Raw genomic sequence first — 19,692 nt, forward strand, 5'->3', positions numbered from 1 at the left:
GAGAGATGTGCTCCTTCCAATAGCTCCGATATAGGTGAGCTTGTGGATGACGGGGCTGTAAATACGGTCCTTCACGCTCCCCTGGGAGAAAGCCCCCAGGGCTCCTCATGGCAGGGTTTACCAGCTCAAAAAAAAAAAAAAAAAAGGAAAGAAAAAAAAAGAAAAAAAGAGCAACATGCAGTTCTGAAAGGCATCGTGCTGCTTCAGGTATCTGAAAGACATCATGTGGATGAACCATCACTGAGCATGGATACACAGCGGCAGCGATGACCAGCTCGTGTGATGCTTCTGAGATACTTGCGGACCGTGCAAAGGTTTCGGTCTGACCTTGCTGACAGAATGAAAATGGGTTTAGAGACATTTCAGATCTTTCGGAGGATCCTCAAATGGTTCATTAAGCACAACTGACTCCATCTCTGCAGCTGCTGATGTCCCTCTGTGGACACTAGACAGCCCAGTTTTCCAGCAAGGGTGGGATTATCCTCATTTAGGTACCTATGGCCCGGATATCCACACCTGAGCTGGTGACTCTGGGCTTCCACCAGATTCAATGGTGAAAAATGGACATCTTCAGACAGTGATTAATCTCTCCCAGAGTGAACTAATAGGCCTTAATGGCCCTGAGCAGCCTCACCTGGGGCCTCCATCCCCACCCTCTGCTCATTTGCCCATGAGCTCTATTTAAGCTCAGCCCAAGGACCTTGTTCTTCTCTTGGGTTATGCTAGAGGAGTGCTGGTGTCTGGTTTAGCAATAGGTATGCACACCTATGGACTCCTTTGGGCTGCACCTTTGTGTGTTCGTGGACCTGCCTAGTAATTGCCAGACCTGACCCTGACCAGGAGATTGACTTAGCTTGACCTTGGACCTGCCTCATCATCACCAGCTTGCCTGATGGTCTGGAGTCTTGGTTGAATTTGGCCCAGGTCTCTGGGTCTACCCTACTCACCTTGCTCAGGTACTGTGGGATGGTGGCCTGCACACCATGGTGTCCCCATTGGCTCTATTTAAAGAGATTAAAGAGGACAAACTCCTGTGGCACCCCCCAGACTCCAGGCAGAGTCCAACCCATCACCCTCTGTACCCAACAGCCCAGCCAGTGCTCACTCCTCTGGTGGTCTCTCTCCATCCAGACCATGTCCCTGTGTGGGTACCATGGGAGATGGTATCCTCAATGAGGGAAATAGAGTAACAAATTTAACGCTATATTCAAGTATTATTCTCTGGTCCTTAGTACCTTCTCCATTTCCTAATTTGATATTAGAATTATGGTCTTCAGCAGGTTGGCAACGTTTCGTTTTGGAAATGGGTAGAGTATTCTTTATGATTTTTAAGGCTTAGTAAAGACTGGCAAATCTTTCTGGCTTGAGTGTTTCCATAGTTACAAGATGCTGAGATGCTGTCTCTGGGAGATGCTGTTTATCAGTAATCTCACAACAGTTTCTGGTCTTGGTGTATTCTGGCTCCCAGAAGGCAACCCATCTCAAGGGTTAAGGCAGTAATAGCTCCAGACCTCTAACTCTTGAAATCGCTAAGGGAATTTTCCAATTACATCTGAAGGGGAGAAAAACCAGAAGTGATTGGCATGGGGTGATGTGCCCAATGAGGCTGTTGGCGGCTTATCCCAACCATCTAAGCTGGAAAGCAATAAATAGTGAAGACAAGAGCCTCTGGGAGATGCAGCCATACACAAACACGCCACGCTATGTAGAATTAAAAATCAGGACAAGAAAAGGAGACTTGGAATAAGTTTGTTTCCCTGAAGCTCTGAGTTATAAAGCAAGCTAAAGGTGGAACAGCATGTTTTTTCTTAAGTCAGTGATGATGCTGTGCAATGCAGGTGGGCAGACAGGTGAGAAAGATCTGATTAGAGGCAGTGCCGAAGAAATGTAGTGGTGATTGTCTCGAGCAAAAATTGCCATTTCTCTTTGAAAACATAAGCTTGCCTGCTCGTAAGAGTTATACTGGGACAAATATATATGTGTATGGAAGAAATCTTTAGTATGTCTTGTGTTTACCCTCTCCCCAGGCACAACCCTTTTTGGGAACATATTAATTATTTTGTCCTATTTATGAGATGAGCACACACATTTTCAAGTGAATTTAATAGGATGCTGTCTAATTTTCCGTATTGTTACTTTTCTAGCTTTCCTCAGAAAAAAAAAAGGTGCAGATTCTGTCTTTTCAATGATTTCCTTGGAGAAACCAATAGAGGCAGCCACAAAAGTAGTTCAGACTGAAAAACCTGGATCTTCTCAGGAAACCAGAAGTGGCATCTCAGGTACTGTTTGGGGGAAGGCGGTGGAATTGGTGGCAAGCAGGAGCACAGGGCAGCGAGAGCCCTCAGGGTCAAGCGGAGGACTGGACTAGGGAATAAAAAAGAAATCGAAGTATTCTCCAGCCTGGTATGAGCAGACTGAGGATTTCTCATGGAGAAAGTGGAGCCACATTTAAACTGTTCTCAAACGTCTGTGTTCAAGATGCAATTGTTACAACCTTTTTTTAGGAAAAAAGTTCCACTTTCTAACCTGAATTTGGCATGTTAATCAGTTGCTTGGAAGTACTTGGGAAGTCACTGTTTGCTCTACAGAGCACAGGATTAAAAAACGCTAATAATTAAGCAAGGTATTAGGTTGTCATAACTGATCTCATGGAAATCGCCTCCCTGCCTGAGAGCTGGGAGTCTCTCGCACACTGATGGCTTGGGAAAACTGGACCACGGTGACAGAATTTGTTTTCAAGGGGTTCACGGATCGCCTCGACCTCCAAGTTAAGCTCTTTGTGGTTTTCCTGCTCATGTATGTCATCACCGTGGTGGGAAACCTTGGCATCATTGCTGTAGTCTGGCTCGATTCCCAGCTTCAAAACCCCATGTACTTCTTTCTCAGCAACTTGTCCTTCCTGGATCTGTGCTACTCCTCAGTTGTGACACCCAAAATGCTGCTGAACCTCTCATCAGAAAGGAAGACTATATCTTTCGCTGGCTGCTTCGTACAGCTGTATTTCTACACTGCTTTTGTAACTGTGGAGTGTTACCTCCTGGCCGTGATGGCGTATGATCGCTACGTCGCCATCTGCAACCCACTGCACTACCCCATCGTCATGTCCCAGAAGGTCTGCGTTTCCCTCTTGGCCGGGTCCTATGTGATTGGGTTTTTTAATTCGGTGGTACTCACAGGGTTTGCGCTGAGAGTGTCCTTCTGCGGCCCCAACGTCATTGATCACTTCTTCTGCGATGGGCCACCACTGTCAAAACTGGCCTGCTCTGATACTCACCTCAATGAAGTGCTGGTACTTGCTCTTGGGGGTTTTGACGTGGTTGCCACCATATCAGTCATCCTCATCTCCTACAGCTGCATCTTATTCACCATCCTGGGGATGGGCTCTGTGCTGGGCAAACGCAAAGCTTTTGGTACCTGTGCATCCCACCTGGTTGTTGTCACCATCTTCTATGGGACCCTTCTCTTCATGTACCTGCGGCCCATCTCCAGCTACTCCCTGGGCAGGGACAAAATCATTTCTGTCTTTTATGCGGTGGTGACCCCCATGCTGAACCCCTTCATCTACAGCCTGAGGAACCAGGAGGTGAAGAATACACTGAAGAGAGCAGTGGGGAGGATAATTATTTCCCTCCTAAAGTGGTAAATGGTTTGACATTCAGGCAGTGATGGGAATGGGGTCTGGTTTTGGGGGTCTTATTGAAATCGGAGAGAAGCTGTGATCATTCTTCTGTATGTTATTGTCCATTTTGTAGTCCAGCTCTGTCTATGTGGGCTGAATTTGTTATACATTTGCCTCTAGGTAGTGTAGTTCATAACAGGAGAAGTAAGTACTCATTGAAGAACCACCAAGGGTTGATTTGTGAGGAAACGTGCTAAAATGGCCAGACTGTCTCTGAATATTTGGAGGCAAGCATGTTCTGGCTTTTCTCATGGACCTGCCATTCCTCAGGCAACCCCAAGCCACCTCTCTCTTGAAGGGAAATATGATGACAAGGCTCAGCCCTGTAAAAATAACATGTTTGAGATTTCTGTTGAGGACTTGGACCATTTTCTTCTCATCTTTGGTCTAGGCCTATTCGTGGTCACCCTCTCATTCAGTTTGGACATTATTTACCAGCGCAGTGGACTACATCCCTACAAAGCGCCGTACCTCTTCCAGCCATGAGATGGGATCTACAAATTTAAGGTGAACTTCAGTGGTTCCAGGTAATCCCCATGACAGATGGGAGCATGCAGGAGACCACGTGGAGCAGACCCAGGAGGCTTCGATGGGAGAGGAGAAAAAGTTTCCCTAAAGCTGCAGAAAATGGGGAAAACTGAGAGGAACTTCTCTGAATCCTCTTCTTCCACAATGTCCCATCAAAGTATGTTCAAAGGTATTTTAAAAATTTTCTGCTGCACTTTAATCCTTTAAAATGTGTTTTATAGTGAATAAATGCTTTTATTAATACACAACATCAAGTATTGGACAGTGACAGTTCCTAAATGTACCGTTAAGTGGAATTTTTCAGTACATACATTCAAACTTAAGGATGTACAGTAAAGCCATGGTGCATTAGTTGCAATAAACCTGATATTTCTAATTTTTTCTCTAAGTTTCTCAAAGTATGTAGTTATCTGTATCTGAAAGACTGTTAGCCATGGGATTTAACTGGCCAAATTTGAATTTTAATAGGTAAACATTAACTCTGATGTTAGCCTCCCTGCCTAGCAGGAACAAAAGACCATGATTCTTGTTCAAATAAACACGGGAAGCTGTTTGGGTGAACTATGTTGCATAAAGACATAATGCCGCGTATGGGAAACGTAGCATGACTCTGACACGGTTAACTTCACAACATCTGAATTTACGGGCACTGAAACCCACCCAGCCTATGGGTCATGTCACTTCTACAGGTCAGATTTCCCTTTATATGCTATTTCCATGGGGTTTTTAATTTTCAACTCCTTTTCATTTCTACCTCCATTATAAGAGGAAAATTAATAGGCCAAAAATGCCCTTAGATGTAGCAAGACACAACACAGCTGCATGGCTGACACAAGGGAGAGAAGGAATTTACTGATAAACATTTCAAAGGTTTATACCTAATGACCAGGTAGCCCTTTGTGTAACTCCTTTCTACAAATTGTTTTTCCCTTTGTCATTCTTTTGGAAGAAGCAAAAGAAGTTTGTTTTGGAAATAACTGGAAGGCATGTTTTTATTTACTTTTTCCAGGAAAGAGAGGGTGGTTTGAGTTGTACCTGGAGGATGGGGAATAAAGTGGGAACAAATGGGAATCCGTAGTGAGAGTGTTGGCACAGAAACCCCCCAAACATAAACCCTGCTGTTAAAATATTGCTGTTTGTAGAGCTACACCCAACCAAAACACTTGTCTGGGGTCAGCACAGCTGTCTGCATGGTGCTTCTCTGTCAATAGTTGGGTTTGCTGGTGCAGGTGCTGGTCTGTTGTTGGTTGTGCTGGCTCTGGTCTCTGGTGCTGTGGAAGGTTTCCTGCTGGGCTCCAGCTGCTTCTCCAGAAGGTCATGGGTTCCTCTAAGTCCTGTGGCGTTTCTGCCAGATGGCTCTGGCAACTCTGGCCAACTGAATCATACCGTTGGAGTTAAGACTGGAAGAGAAGCTGGGACACCTATAGTTCATGTGTAGGTCCATGTCATGCTGACCTGGAGCAAGGTGAGCCCAAACCCATCCCATGTGTCCATCTCAGCCAGTCCTCTAGACTCTGTGATACTGATGGAGAACTTGCCTGTTCCTATGACCATGTGTGGGTGTCTCCTTTGGCCATGGCAAACCCCTCTCTGCGCTCCACTGAGTCTATTGGTCCATCTAATTCCACCCAAGATGTAGGACACAGGTTTGGCAGATACAGCATAAGACGTAGGGAGTCTTGTGTGCTTTAGGGGGGCAGGAGAGGTGTAGGGTGGGTCTCAGATAGTCCTGGACCCCCACATGTGAACAGCTGAACCACCACCTTCATTTCTACTGACTGCAAAGAGCCCAGGCAGTTGGCTCATGTCTACAGTTAATGTTGTTGACAATGGATAGATGAATAAATCCCATATATGGATCAAATATGAGCTGCTATTTGCACGGTGACTCTATCCATGCTGTCAGTTTGATCTAAAAGCATGGGCCTCTATTATTTAAAGGGAAAAATCAGATATACTGAAAGAAATGGTGTGAATTGTAAAACTCCTGAAAATGTTCCAGACACTGAAAGAAGCTGGTATCTATTGCGCCTATTGTGCAGAGGCGAATTACACTCAAGTTACCATGAATATGCTATCGATGTTCTGCTAGTAAAAAAAAAATAAATAAAAAAAAATTCGTGGAAAGTGGACTAGCACCATCACTTTTCAAAACAGGCTGTGATGAGATGGTTTTGATCTTGCAGTAGAGGTGGAGCAGCGGAATGACCTGGTGCTCTGCAAAAGGGAGGAAAACAAATGGGCAGCTGAGATATTCCTGGAAATATCTGGAGCGTAGTAAAAAGGTTTAATGGATGGTCTATCAATCATGTTCTGACAGGTGGGTCCTGTATAGACCTCCCTGTTCTTAATCATCAGTAGCCTGGAAGCCTTTCAGGCTCATTCATTGCCTGGAGGCTCGGGTCAGCCTTCATCTCCTGTAACCCCAGGTGTCCATCCAGAGCTGATCATGACAGCCTAAGCTGTTTGCATTAGGTGTTTAAGATACCTGGAGTAAATTGCCCTTTGGATGCACCTTCTCACTCCCCCTTGATTTTCAGAGCAGCTTGTGAAGAATAACTTGTGCTCATTTGGATCCCTTAACCTTTTCTGTCCCTTGAGGCTGCCAAGTGCTGTAACAGGCTGTCGATATTTGTGACAATAATTAGCAGAGGATTTAGCGTCCTCCTGCATACATAGCTAAGCCTTTATTAGCAGCTGGACTGTTGTGACGCTCATGGATTCTCATTAAGGAGCCAGCAGTGTAGGATCAAGATTCACTTCTCTTAGAGACCACGACAAACCCTTGCTCCCTGAGGAGGGGTGCCCGTTGCCCACAAAGACCTGCAGAGAGACACGCAAAAGCAACACGTTGCTGCAAGTGAAGAACTTCATCTGATGAAAATGTGCAGGAGGCTCTCAAAGGCTCAGGAGAGACATTCTTGTTTGTCTGGAAGCTAGGAGGATGGCTTCAAGGGTTAGTCCCCCAGATTTACCATGCAGACATCCTGAGCCTGTAGGGTCATCCAAAGTGGAAGAGCCCTTGCAGCTGGTAAGAGGTGACCCCCATCCACGGGTAGTTGTGACCATTCCCAAAAGGTCCAGGTGAGCTCTGCTAGGACTACCCCGCTCTGGTAGAAACCAATAAATAGCAGTATTATCTTTGGGGAGGCTGCTCTGATTTACACCAGGTAAAGGTTTGCTTCTCTGTGTTGCTTAAAGATGATGAAATATTTCTGCTGGGATGCACTCCAGTATTTTGAATCCAAAAGATCAGAAATCATGGTGCTTATGGTATGTTTAAGGAGCCTAGGAGGAGAAGAGAGGAGAATGTTCTCAAGGAAAGATTAACCCACCCACTGACCCTGAAATAAAGTGATATCCACTTTAAAAAGTAAAGAGTATTTCTATAAAGAAATATTCTGCTGATGGAGGATGGTTCTTCAATCAGTCTTCTGATCCTGGTGCTCATCTGGTGGGGTAAGACTTTGATTCTCATCTTTAATCCTCTAAAGATTTAATTGTTTTATTCTGAACCTTCACGTTATCAGGGACAGAAACCTGTATTTCACGCTTTCACTAGGGCAAGCAGCTTAACTAGGTGCCTACCATCAGGCTCCCTCTGAGAAGGTGATGGCATCTTAAAACAGTGAATTCCCAGTCCAGCTCTTTTTGTACCCTTGACCATTCCCCTCCATCGTGCCTTCGGCCGGTGCTCTCAGCCAGACCTTGTTCTCACCTGGAAATGAGGTGCGATTCAGTCGGACGCTGCTGTTTGCGCACACCGGGGAGGACACCAGGCGTGACTTTATATTCCGGGACAGCATCATGGATCCCACTTCTGTCTGGGCTTAGTCAGCGCGTTACGGCTTCTTAATACTCACAGACACTCGCAGCTATCTCCTGACGCTTCGATCGCTTCTGCAAAGCAGTTTTCACCTCCCAGTCCACTTCTGGAAACACGAGGCGTGATTAAAGTCATCAGCGTACGGTGGCGGCTCACGGCGTCTGCCGTGGCGAGGGGAGCCATACGCAGGGATGCGATGGGCTCGCTCGTTGAGAGGCTGGTTCATCGGTTATTGAACCCACATCGGCTTTTTACACAGGGGACCCTAATGCCTTTGCTCTGAGTGTCATGGGGAAATCAAGACAGTTTATGGTGTTTAGTCTCTTAATTGTACGTTCTCTAAATTGCGCTGAGGAAAGGGTCGACGCTCACCCCAGTGCAAAATAACAGCTTTGGTCCTAAATTTTGCTCATGGTCTCCCTGATTTCATCTCCCCGTGGTTTCTGAGACTGTAATGTTAAACGCCTCGTGTCCTGAATGAGTTTTAGGATTGTGCAAAACTCCCTTCCTCTCTCCCTACCTCCCAACAAATTAAGGATGCTTTTCTTTACCACCGTGTCTTTTCCAAAAGCGATGGAAGCAAGCTGCAATATTTTTACATTTACTCCCAACTGTGACAATTATCAGCAGAGCTCTCTTGTTCTGGGCACCTTGTCGTGATCGGTTCGAAATGGGAAGCAAAGGAAACAAACGGGGAGGAAAAACTTAATCACAGGAGGTGAAGGGCAGAGCTGATGATTTGGTCTGTGTCACCTGAATCCCTACGCGCTGCTATATCCATCGTTCTCATCAAACTGTAGGTACCAAAGTGGGATTCTGAGATACGAATGAACCTGCCCAAAGGTCTGCCCACAGTCAGAAAGCGAGAGACCCTCCGCAGCGACTCGCTGCAGGCGGGGAAGGTGTTTGGGAAAGCTGGGGTGCTCTCCCTTCTGAAGGGACCTCCTCTTTCCTTGGACTGTAGAGGCCAAGCTCAGAGCAGATGGCTGCAGTGCAGTGCATCCCACTCTAGATCCCTAGAAATGAACGGCCCAGGTGCCCCGGCTGCACAGGGTGTAAGTTATCAAGTTATCCCATTTCAGCTCAGATAAATAAAGGCGTGGCTCCCGCTGTCCTGTATTTTCAAGGCTCTCTCCTTCCTCAGACGCGAAGCCCTGAATGGAAGCGCAGAACCAGACCTCGGTGGCAGAGTTTATACTCGAGGGCCTGAGTGACCAAGCGGAGATGAAGGCAGCCCTCTTTGTGCTGTTGCTGCTCATCTACACCGTCACCCTTTTGGGCAACGTGGGGATAATCGTAGTCATCCGGGGTGACCCACGCCTCCACACGTCCATGTACTTCTTCCTTGGCAGCCTCTCCGTTGTTGACATCTGCTTCTCCTCTGTGATTGCCCCCAGGACTTTGGTGAACTTCCTATTGGAGAGGAAGACCATTTCCTTTGTTGGCTGCATGGGCCAAGCCACCTTCTACATCATCTTCGTGACGACTGAGTGTTTCCTGCTGGCCGTCATGGCGTACGACCGGTACGTGGCCATCTGTAACCCCCTGCTCTATTCCTCTGTTATGACTCGGAGGTTGTGCATGTGGCTGGTGGTGGGGTCATACATTGGGGGTGTCCTGAACTCCGTCATACAGATGACCTTCATCATCAGGCTGCCTTTCTGCAGCTCCAATGTCATCAACCACTTCTTCTGTGATGTTCCTCCCCTCCTGGCTTTGTCCTGTGCCAGCACCTACATCAATGAGATGATCCTCTTCTCCTTGGCCGGCATCATTGAGCTCAGCACCATCTCCACCATCCTGGTCTCCTACATCTTCATCTCCTTTGCCATCCTGAGGATCCGTTCAGCTGAAGGCAGGCAAAAAGCCTTCTCCACCTGCGCGTCCCACCTGACAGCAGTGACCATGTTGTATGGGACGACAATCTTCATGTATTTACGCCCCAGCTCTAGTTACGCCCTGAACACTGACAAAGTGATCTCCATCTTCTACACGGTGGTGATCCCCATGCTGAACCCTCTCATCTACAGCCTGAGGAACCAGGAGGTGAAGGATGCTCTGAGGAGAATGGCAGAAAGAATCACAGTCAGGCTCTGAACCCTCCTCAATCAAACCTCATACAGGATTTCTCTCAGAGGTTGTGGTGCCTCCACCCGTGGAGATATTCAAAAGTTGCCTGGATGAGGCCATGAGCAACCTGATGTGGCTGTGAAGTCATCCCCGCTTTGACTGGGATGTAGAGTGTTTTTTGATCAGAAAGGACATCTAGGAGGTCTCTGGTCCTATGAAAGGCAAGTTATAGGCATATATGTGTGTGTATATATATAAAAATACAATATTACATGTATATTATACTATATATTTATATATAAGGCAATATATTCTTGCGTTAAGTGCGTATGTACGCCAACACACCTATGCTACTGATTTTTCTTGTCACTCCCTAGCCTCAATTTAGCTGTGATACCCACCCAGTAAAGCAAGGGCGCGGGATGTGCCATTGTTGGTTTGGGTAGAAAAATGTCTATACCAGGGAAATACCGAATAATTTAACGGGCGGCATTGGGCACTTGGGGTCTCCGTGATTTATGGGCTGGGAGGCAGCTCCTGTGAAAAGCTCTTCCCAGGAAGGATGGAAACACAAGATCTAAATGGATAAACTTTGAAGTTGTGATGTTAGGGGGTAATGGGATACGGTGAATAAACCAGGTGAACGAAATACAAATTCTTAAATAGGTCTGTCTTTGAAACCAGGCTGCTGAGTTCAATTGCAGGCTTAAATTGGTCTTTGTGACTTCTTTTTAGGCAACCATACACCTTTCTCCTTTCGTGTTTTGGTGGGGTTTTTTTCTGCCTTTCAAAGCCTTGAAACAAAGCTCTAATTAGTTTTCTAATTTATGCCCACAGCGGTTTGTTAAAAAACAAAGACAATAATATTATCAGTAGAGTTTGCATCCAGAGGTTTGCACTTTGGCGTGAGGCAGTGGGGAAAAGGAATTAAAAAAAAAAAAAAAAAGGAAAAAAAAGACCCTGAAACAAAAAAAAAAGAGGGTAATAAAAAAAAATCCCAGTCTTTTATTTCTTATGCAAGAAGCAACTCCTGCCAGAAATCACAGCTGCCGCCTTTCACTGTATTCCGAGCAGGAACTTGTTGCTGTGAAAATGCAATGCCACCAGAGGGACGAGTAACCACAACCCCCCCTCCACACACCCCAAAAAAACTTTTCTATTTCTTTAGCAGTTCATCACTCAGAGGTACGAGCTGTCCCTCATCGGTTCCCCCTAACGAGCTCCTCTGGGAGGGGACATGGAGATGATGGTCTGGGACGGAGGAGGCTTGGCCGGGTCCTGGAGGAGGATTTTCCACCTGCAGTCGATCTGATCCGTGCTGCCAATAATGGGAAAAATATTTCCTAAACCGGTGAAAAATAACCCAAACACTGCTGTCACCCTGGTCGGCACCTAGAACTTCTTTTTTTTTTAGTAATAACGATAATAATAAATATAAGCATTATATAGTTATATATGTGTATATTTTATTATTATAATTATTATACTTTATTATTGTTGTACTTTATTGTTGTACTTTATTGTTGTACTTTATTGTTGTACTTTATTGTTATTATACGTTGTTGTTGTTGTTGTTGTTGTTGTTGTTGTTGTTATTATTATTATTATTATTATTATTATTATTATTTCTTGATACTAAAGTTACCAGCCCGAAGCTGACTCTTCCTGTTGACGGCAAGGCACGCCAAGTGTACCAATACAGCTGTTCTTAAGATGCCCCTTTCCTTCTCAAAAGTCACATTTCCTCTCCTCCTGAACAAACCCCACGCCTGTTTATATGTGAACAACTACTTTTTTTTTTTTTGTTCCCTTCTATGTACCATGGTGCTCTGTTGTCTACCCCGAAAGATGCAAAATGGCCATATCAGCCTTTCGGGTATCGAAAGGGAGTGCCCGAGGGGGGGGGTGCTAAATAAGTGGCTGGAAAAATGCTGCTCGGGATTTCTTATACATCGTCACCATCTATTGGGCAATGTTGGAAATAGCCGCTCCTTTTTATTTTCAATAAAAACTTCTTTTTTTTTTTTTTTTTTTAAAGTGCTTGTAAGTCTTGGGTAGCAAAGTGGCTCGTCCGTGTTCAGGAAACCGAGAAATAGCGTATAAATAAAACAAGACCGTCGTCTCGCCTCTGGAGTTGGCCGATCCTGTTTAGATAATTTCTTTTCTCAGCACCGGCTGAGCTCCCGAGCCTGTTAAAAACGAACAGGCTCTGTCGGATGTTTGGACAAGCTTCTGGCCAAGGTCCCCTCGCGTTTAGAAATGATGCTTTAAACCTCACTTTTTAATTTTTTTTTTTTCCTAATGCAGTTCTTGTATTAGGAAAAATATTTCTTGTATTAGGCTTCAGGCTGTATGAAATCTAGATTATCAAATTCACTTTGCCTTAATCATTTTTCTTTTAAATAGTCTGGGCTAATCCACAACTTGATAATTCCTGGTATTTTAAATGATTACCTCCAACATCAGTTGTTTCCTATAGATCTACAGATCCAGTCTCAGAACGGGTCCCTACAGCCCAGCTTCACTCCTGACAAAGCTATCCCAGATTTTACAATAGAGGCAAATGAAAATATACGGAGAGATCCAAACTTTTATCCCATGCAGGCGAAGAATTGAATTTTTTTGTTGTTGACTTACGTAAATCGTGTCCATCACTACCTAAATAATCCCAGGTGAGATGCCCCAGTGCTCCTGGATGCTGAATTAAATGGATGAGGCTGCCTATATAATTCCTCGGTTCCTGGGTGAGCGTGGTGGATTCATCCTGGTCACCATCACGGGGAAGAAACCCACCCTTGGCTGTGAAACGCTGAGTGCTAGGTGGATAAAACCAGGGTAATTCCATACTATTTTTTTTTTTAATAATTATTTTTTGGAGCAGATGAAGAGGTGGCTTTTATCCTTTCCTGGAAGGAACTGCAGCCGGTGCAGCCCTCTCTCATCTTTGGGAGAAAAAGTATGGGAAGAGTTTCTGATTGGAAAATAAAGGCAGATACATAAAAATGAAAAAATAAGGCTTTTTTTTTCTTTTCCCCATTCTAAACATCAACAAAAACTGAAAAAAGGGAGTGCTGGATGCTCGTCATGTGCAGTCTGCTCCGAGGGTTGAACGCTTCCAAGAAGAGCCACTCTGTGGAAAAAAAATAAGAGGTTTTTGAACACAGATATTGTGATAAAATACCTGGGAGTTGTTTGTTTGTTTGTTTGTTTGTTTGTTTTTAGGATGTATGAAACTATCAAAGGCAACATTTTTGAGCCGGTATTGTTCAAATAACACCTTCTGGTGTCATTCATTTTAAAACCCCGTTGGCTACATCTTGACGTGGCAGTGGAGGGTCTCAGGACCCCTCTGGGCTTGGCAGGGGCTGACCCTCGCTCGGTCTGACAGCTCCACGGAGGTCAAGACGTTATTCCCCGACTTGTTTTACCCCCGGCTCTGTGAGTACGGCGAAGGGCAAAGCTCTGGAAGCATGGGTAGATGTTGTGTGGGAGAAGACACGGCAGACCTCTCCAGCTGGAGTGGGGAGCGGCTGTGAGTATAAAAATCGCTTTGATCGGACCTGAGAGAAGAGCAGAAGACATCCCCGCTGGGAAAAATCCCGCTTCGTCTGCAGGATCCCCAGGACTTGTGCCCTGAGATACCAGAGGGATGGTGGAGGTGTAAGCACAGGGTGCTTTTGCTTCACGTTTTAAACCATCCCATTGACGAGGCTTTTCTGCATTCGCTAGATAGTTTGGGCTGTAAGAGTCTTAAAACACCATCTAGCCGAAGAGTGCCTTTTATCTCTATAGATCTGGCACCATCCCCTTGTTCCCACACCGAGATTTTGAGGATGACGTCCACCATGAGAGCAGGCTAATGGCTCTCTAACCAGGAGGACACACTGCAAGGCTTTGGTGGGCTGTAGGGTCTTGGCAACGGCTGGTCTTTCTTCTATCCATAACGTCATGAGTTAAATCTCGGGAAACACTAACGACAGGCTGCTTGTTGGAAGGGCTTGTACTGGCTTGCCCAAGAGATGCAAGATCTTGCAGAATTTGAGTAGGAAAGCAGGTGTCGCAAATGAAGTTCCTTTCCCCAGGAGGACAAGGATAAATATTTGGGGCTTTGCTAGCAGTTATTTAGCAGAGCGTGGACCAACCACCTGGCCGTCAGCATGAATAATATCTACTCCAAGACAGCAAGGTATGGGGTTTTTTTTTATTTAATTTATCACCTTTCCAGGCAGTGTCTTCAAGCTGCAGGGAGATGTGGTTCCTAGCGGGCAGCTATGGTGCATGGCACAAGCCTCGTACATCTCCTGGTGTATATCCTGGTCATAGCTACACCTTGGATCGCTCCACACAAAGCAGTTGGCTTGTCAAGTAAGAAAAAGGAAGGGTGAGCCTTTGTTAATTGTGAAATTCAGGTCAATTCTCCAATGGCAGTAGATGGCTGCATCTGGGCAGGTGGATGGTGCCTCTGGGGGAGGATTCAGCTCCAGACCCAAACAGTTCAATTTTCATTATTTGTAACCCATCTTCCAGCGCCACACAGATGTCTCAGACGCTGCTTCGCCTCCGGCATCTCTACGTGGGCAGTGAAAAGCAGCTCTAAATTCCCGTTAATAACTCCAGGACACCAGACGTGTTGCTCACAGGACATCTGAAATGAGATGTCTGGATCGGGAGGTGAACCTCACCCCTTCAGCAAAGGGTCATCAAATAATTATGACTTTTAAGCGTGGATCTGTTTGTCAGGCAGCACGCACTCCTGCGCTGCTCTCTGGTGTAACTCTGTCAAGCGATGATTAATGTTATCCGGGAAAAAAAATCAATGTTTATTTATTCTATCTGTCGTAGAGTGTGATTTTAGGGGCTGCTGATTTCTCCCTGCTGAGCAGAGAGAGCAAGTCTGAATTCATCTTTTATCTCCAAGTTAGGCATCGTGTCTAAAGCAAAGTGAGGCGAGACAAATCCTGGCTCTCGTTACTGCACCATCCTACACGAGGAAAAACTAAGGAAAGTCACATTTTCAGGTGCTTTCCCCTACAAGAGGCCTTCCTGGGACACAGGGAACAGATATTTATTCCTCACGTACCCACACTGGACTGGGAGCACTCAAAAGATGAGAAATAATTTCATTTTCCCAGGAGTTATTGTGAAAACCATGGACTTCCGTGTGTCAATGGCTTGAGAGGAACTATGAGAAAGCCCTGCAATTTAATTACGCTTTATTCTGGCATGGTGCTGCCCTCCTTCCTCGTCTTAAAATATCCACCCACTTCCAAGCGTGTTGCTGGTGGTGTATGCGCTTGTCTAAGGCTGAACGGGGAGATTGGCCTCGGGACCTTGAGGTTTTCCTCTCTCAAAGAGAATCTACCTTATATTGACTTAAAGCGGTGTAACTGCCTGATAGACAAAAATGGACATTTTTAACATTATTGACAGATGATATTAAGCATTTCCATCTGAAAAACATAAAGCAGCTGAACTGCTTATCTGTTCAATATGGTTGAAGATAATTACACATTTGCATCCGAGTTTATTCTCCTGGGCTTCACAAACCGAGATGACCTGCAGGTGATATGCTTTGTCTTATTCCTTGTCATCTACGTGGTCACTCTAATAGGAAATCTGGGAGTAATTATATTAATCAGACTCGATCCGTGCCTACACACCCCCATGTACTTCTTCCTAAGCCACTTGTCTCTCCTGGATGTCTGCTACTCCTCCACCATCATCCCTCAAACCTTGCTGAATTTTTTAGTGGAGAAGAAGGTAATTTCCTTCGTTAGGTGTGCCACTCAGCTCTTCTCCTTTGCGACCTGTGCCACCGCCGAGTGCTACGTGCTGGCTGCCATGGCTTATGATCGCTACAATGCCATTTGTAACCCCCTGCTCTACTCTGTGGTCATGTCCCAGAGGCTTTGCGTTGGGATGTTGGCTGGTGCCTACTTAGCCGGCGTGATCAGCTCCACCATACACACGGTTTCCATATTTCGTGTCCCATTCTGCCGGTCCAAGAGGATCAATCATTTCTTCTGTGATGGACCACCGCTGCTAGCCCTCTCCTGCTCTGACACCCATGTCAACGAGGCGACAGTTTCTGCCGTGGTGGGGTTCAACGTGCTAAGCACCACAGTCTTCATCCTCATCTCCTACTTGTTGGTCCTCTCCACCATCTTGCAGATGCGCTCCACGGCCGGTTGGCACAAAGCCTTCTCCACTTGTGCATCTCACTTGGTCTCCATCGCTTTGTACTACGGCAGCTCCCTCTTCATGTACCTGCACCCCAGCTCCAGACACTCCTTGGCGCACGACAAGGTGGTCTCCGTGCTGTATTCTGTTGCAGTTCCCATGCTGAACCCGCTCACCTACAGCCTGAGAAACACAGATATGAAGAACGCCATGAGGAAAGTAAAAAGTAGAGTTCTCTCCTCCTTGTCCATCCATGGTTCCTGGTCAGCTGAATGGAGAGGGCTACCCTGCCGAGGTGAGGAGGGTTAGATATTGCACCTTCAAGAAGCAGGGACTAAATGCACCTGGGAGCAGGACACCTGGAAAACACGTTTCTCCTTGAATCAAGGCTATGTGCTGCGCTAGGAAGGATAGGACTTTCCCCGGCCGTAGCCTGAGACCTGACAGTGACCATGTGTTGGGCACAAAGTTATCTCCAAAGTAAATGTTAGTTAAATGTGACTTAACGTAAATATTCTTTATTATTTAAATATTATTATTAAAAAACCAAAATCAACTTAATTTCAGGCTTCAGAGAACAAAAGGGAGAATGCAGGTGGTGGCTTTGCCCTGCCAACGTCAAACCCGCCAGTGTCCGATCTCTCATGTTTTATGTTAATGAATGTCCTCAGGTGATGTTCCTGCTATTAGGAGGACGTTAACTGAATTGTCCAGGAGTTTTAGGTCTAGGCCATGATGTGAGGTTGCGTGAAATAACGCTGTGACGGTCATCGACGTATTCATGGTAAATGGGGACAAATCGTATTTCAGCCTCTGCTCTGCCGTGAATTTAACTAGGCGTGTAAAGGGACGGAGTGGTGGTGGGAAGGAGGATTTTTTAGGTCTTCCTTTGCCCTGATCAGCCAAGGTGCTGGTGGTTCTGGGGTCACCTTACGATGGAGATGGAGCAAGTGCAGTACTGAGCTGTCTGGATCTGGGATTTCAAGCTCCGTTATTCACCCTGCAGACACACACCCTACCCAAGCAGGTATCCTTAGTGGATTATTTTGCTTTCCATCTATTTTTTTTTAAATAATCTTTGAAGTCTCTTTTTTTTTTTTTTTGTCCTAAAATTGAGCGAGGGTTATTTTTTTCCCCTGCATTATTTTGCTTTCCCCATTTCACAAGCCTTGGGTTTAGCCCAGTACTGAATGGGGAAGAAAGAAATTAAAAAACACGGAGAAATCCTTTTCTACTCCACCTCCAGTGCATCTCCAGGACAAATAGTCTGGTGCCTTCCAGCAGAAAAACAAACCTACGTTAAAAATATCTAAAGCCATCGAAATACTTTCCCACCTTGTTTCCCCACTCCTTCATGGCTTGGTATACTCTTCCATCTGCCCCATCCTTTGTGTTTTCTAAATGTCTGGGACAAAGTTAACATTTAATATTTGTAATAAGGGTTTTATAACATCTCTTCCTCTAGCAGAAGCTTTCAGGAAACATCGGCACTCGGGGTCCATCAGAAAAAAAAAAAAAAAATAAATCTGAGTTAATTCTGTGTGATGCTTTCGAGCGTACACCGAGCGCGCTGTGCAGACACCAGTGAAGCGTATGGAAATAAATATATCTGCTGGGGAGGATTCCTCATGGCCACGCTCAAACCATTCACGGACCGGCTGCTCCGTTAGGTTTGTTTTCAACATCCTTCAACGCAACGTTAGCTCATCAATCAGATCTCTTTGTTGGTAGTAAAGGGCTTCTTTTTTTTTTTTTTTTTTAAATAATACAGAAGGTTGCGCTAGTTGGATAAATAAAGAGCAAACTGCCTCAGACTTGTCTTTCTGCAAGACCAGGTGGTGGCACGGGCAGCTCGGGCAGGTCCCTATAGCAGAGCTGGTCCGGAGGTGTCGGTGCAGCCAGAAAGGTTTCGGGGAGGCGGGGAATTGAAAGGGGCTTTTGCTGAGCGGGGCAAAATAATTACCAGCTGGAGGAGGGTCCTGGGGGAGAGCGGCTTGCACAAACATCTGCGGTAACGCTTCAGCCGGCATAAAACCCACCTGGCCGGCCAGCCTGGGCAATCCGCTCCCGAGCATCTCCCACGGCTCCCACCCATCGGATGGGCTTCCCAAGGAGCTGCAGGCACCGCGTCGGCCAGCGCCTTGCCTTTGAAGCAAGCAGGTAAGAGAGGGTTTGATGTTTCCAGCTGGGTGGCCCTTGCCGGGCTGCCTGGCTCTTAAGTGCCGGCGGTACCAGAAGACTCAGCCCGGTGCTTCGCTGCTCTGTTGTCCCTTAGCCCGTAACGCATCGCACGATGTTTCGCTTCCCCTCTGACTCGACCGGTTTGTCTCTTCAGCTCTTTGTATACGTCGTATGGCAAAAAAAAAAAAATATGTTGGTATTAATCAACACCCGAAAAACGTGCACCGGTCCCTTTTTGTGGCTGCTGGATTTGGTTACAATAAGTTACAAGGAACAGATTTTTTTATTTTTTTTTAATTTCATGTTACAGTAGTAATTTTTTTTTTTAAATTTCTGCATTCAAATGATCAATTGGCAAGCCCCCCCCCCCAAAAAAAAAAGCCTAACTAATACTTTCGTTTTGTTCGTATGGCTGAACAGCAGCCAGCTTCCTGCGTTCCTGTTCAGATGAGAAGAAAATTCACAATAAAAGTTCCTGCTCTGTGAAGTCCTGCGGCACGGGCTCATGCTCAGAAGTACTTGGCAAGATTTTAAATATTTTTGTTATTTAAAATAATTTATTTATTTTTTTTTAAATATTTAGCATGTTCTTAACCCTGAAGCTGTTTAAGATACGATTGTCCTCTCCAGGGCTGGAAGTTCACACGTGAGCTGGTGACCACAGGTTTCCTCTGTGGGATGGAAACGTGCACCTCTAGGGCACAACCCCTTTAATCCCAGTGACAAAATTATTGTCACCAGAGAGAAATGTATGCTTCAAGGGTACCCGTCATCCGGATGGAGCTACAAGTACATCTCCATTACCAAGCAACGTTGACCAAGAAGATCTGAGGTCGGTAGAGTAAAACGAGTGGCGCTGGGACTTAATTCCCCGCTGCACTCACTTCAGCCTTCTGTATTTTTATTAATTCAGCTTCTTCTGGGGCAGTGGATGTTGTTTCGTGGCCGGGATGTATTGGTGCAGCTGCAGCTAAAGGAAGCCCATCCGTGCTCTCCAAGAGCATCCACGGCGTGAACCCAAGTGCCCTAGCAGGGGCTAGGAGATTCGCTTGAAAAAACAACAACAACAACAAAAAAAAACCCCCAAAAAACTACGCACCTGACCCCCAGCTACAGCTGATCAAGGGATATTTTAGCTGGGAGGTAGACATCTGTAGCTAGATCTTCCTTCAGAGACTTCATCTGCAGGGGGGCTGGGTGTGGGAGATGGGAATATCCAAGCTGAAGC

At 45.8% G+C, this 19,692-nt stretch overlaps 3 protein-coding genes across 5 annotated transcripts; all 3 read left to right on the forward strand.

Annotated features, from left to right (window-relative positions):
- Window positions 1-2,695: 2,695 nt before the first annotated feature.
- On the forward strand, window positions 2,696-3,643 carry LOC129206701 (olfactory receptor 1020-like). The gene has a single exon (XM_054826402.1). It carries the CDS (start codon window positions 2,696-2,698, stop codon window positions 3,641-3,643), a length of 948 nt encoding a protein of 315 aa, XP_054682377.1.
- A 1,968-nt stretch (window positions 3,644-5,611) lies between these two features.
- Window positions 5,612-10,130, forward strand: LOC129207367 (olfactory receptor 1009-like). 3 transcript variants are annotated; one of them, XM_054828191.1, is made up of 2 exons: window positions 5,612-5,672; window positions 9,178-10,130. In XM_054828191.1, exon 2 carries the CDS (start codon window positions 9,192-9,194, stop codon window positions 10,128-10,130), a length of 939 nt encoding a protein of 312 aa, XP_054684166.1. In that variant the 5' UTR covers window positions 5,612-5,672; window positions 9,178-9,191. The 3 variants fall into 3 exon arrangements, with proteins under 3 accessions (XP_054684166.1, XP_054684167.1, XP_054684165.1); XM_054828192.1 differs by lacking the exon at window positions 5,612-5,672 and adding an exon at window positions 8,752-8,763 and having other exon boundaries at window positions 9,204-10,130; XM_054828190.1 differs by lacking the exon at window positions 5,612-5,672 and adding an exon at window positions 8,861-8,876 and having other exon boundaries at window positions 9,199-10,130.
- Window positions 10,131-15,590: 5,460 nt separating this feature from the next.
- Window positions 15,591-16,592, forward strand: LOC129207385 (olfactory receptor 1020-like). Its single transcript, XM_054828230.1, has one exon. The coding sequence runs from the start codon at window positions 15,594-15,596 to the stop codon at window positions 16,590-16,592; it is 999 nt and encodes a 332-aa protein (XP_054684205.1). The 5' UTR covers window positions 15,591-15,593.
- Window positions 16,593-19,692: the final 3,100 nt, after the last annotated feature.

Source organism: Grus americana, chromosome 5, assembly GCF_028858705.1.
Source record: "Grus americana isolate bGruAme1 chromosome 5, bGruAme1.mat, whole genome shotgun sequence".
NCBI lineage: Eukaryota > Metazoa > Chordata > Aves > Gruiformes > Gruidae > Grus > Grus americana.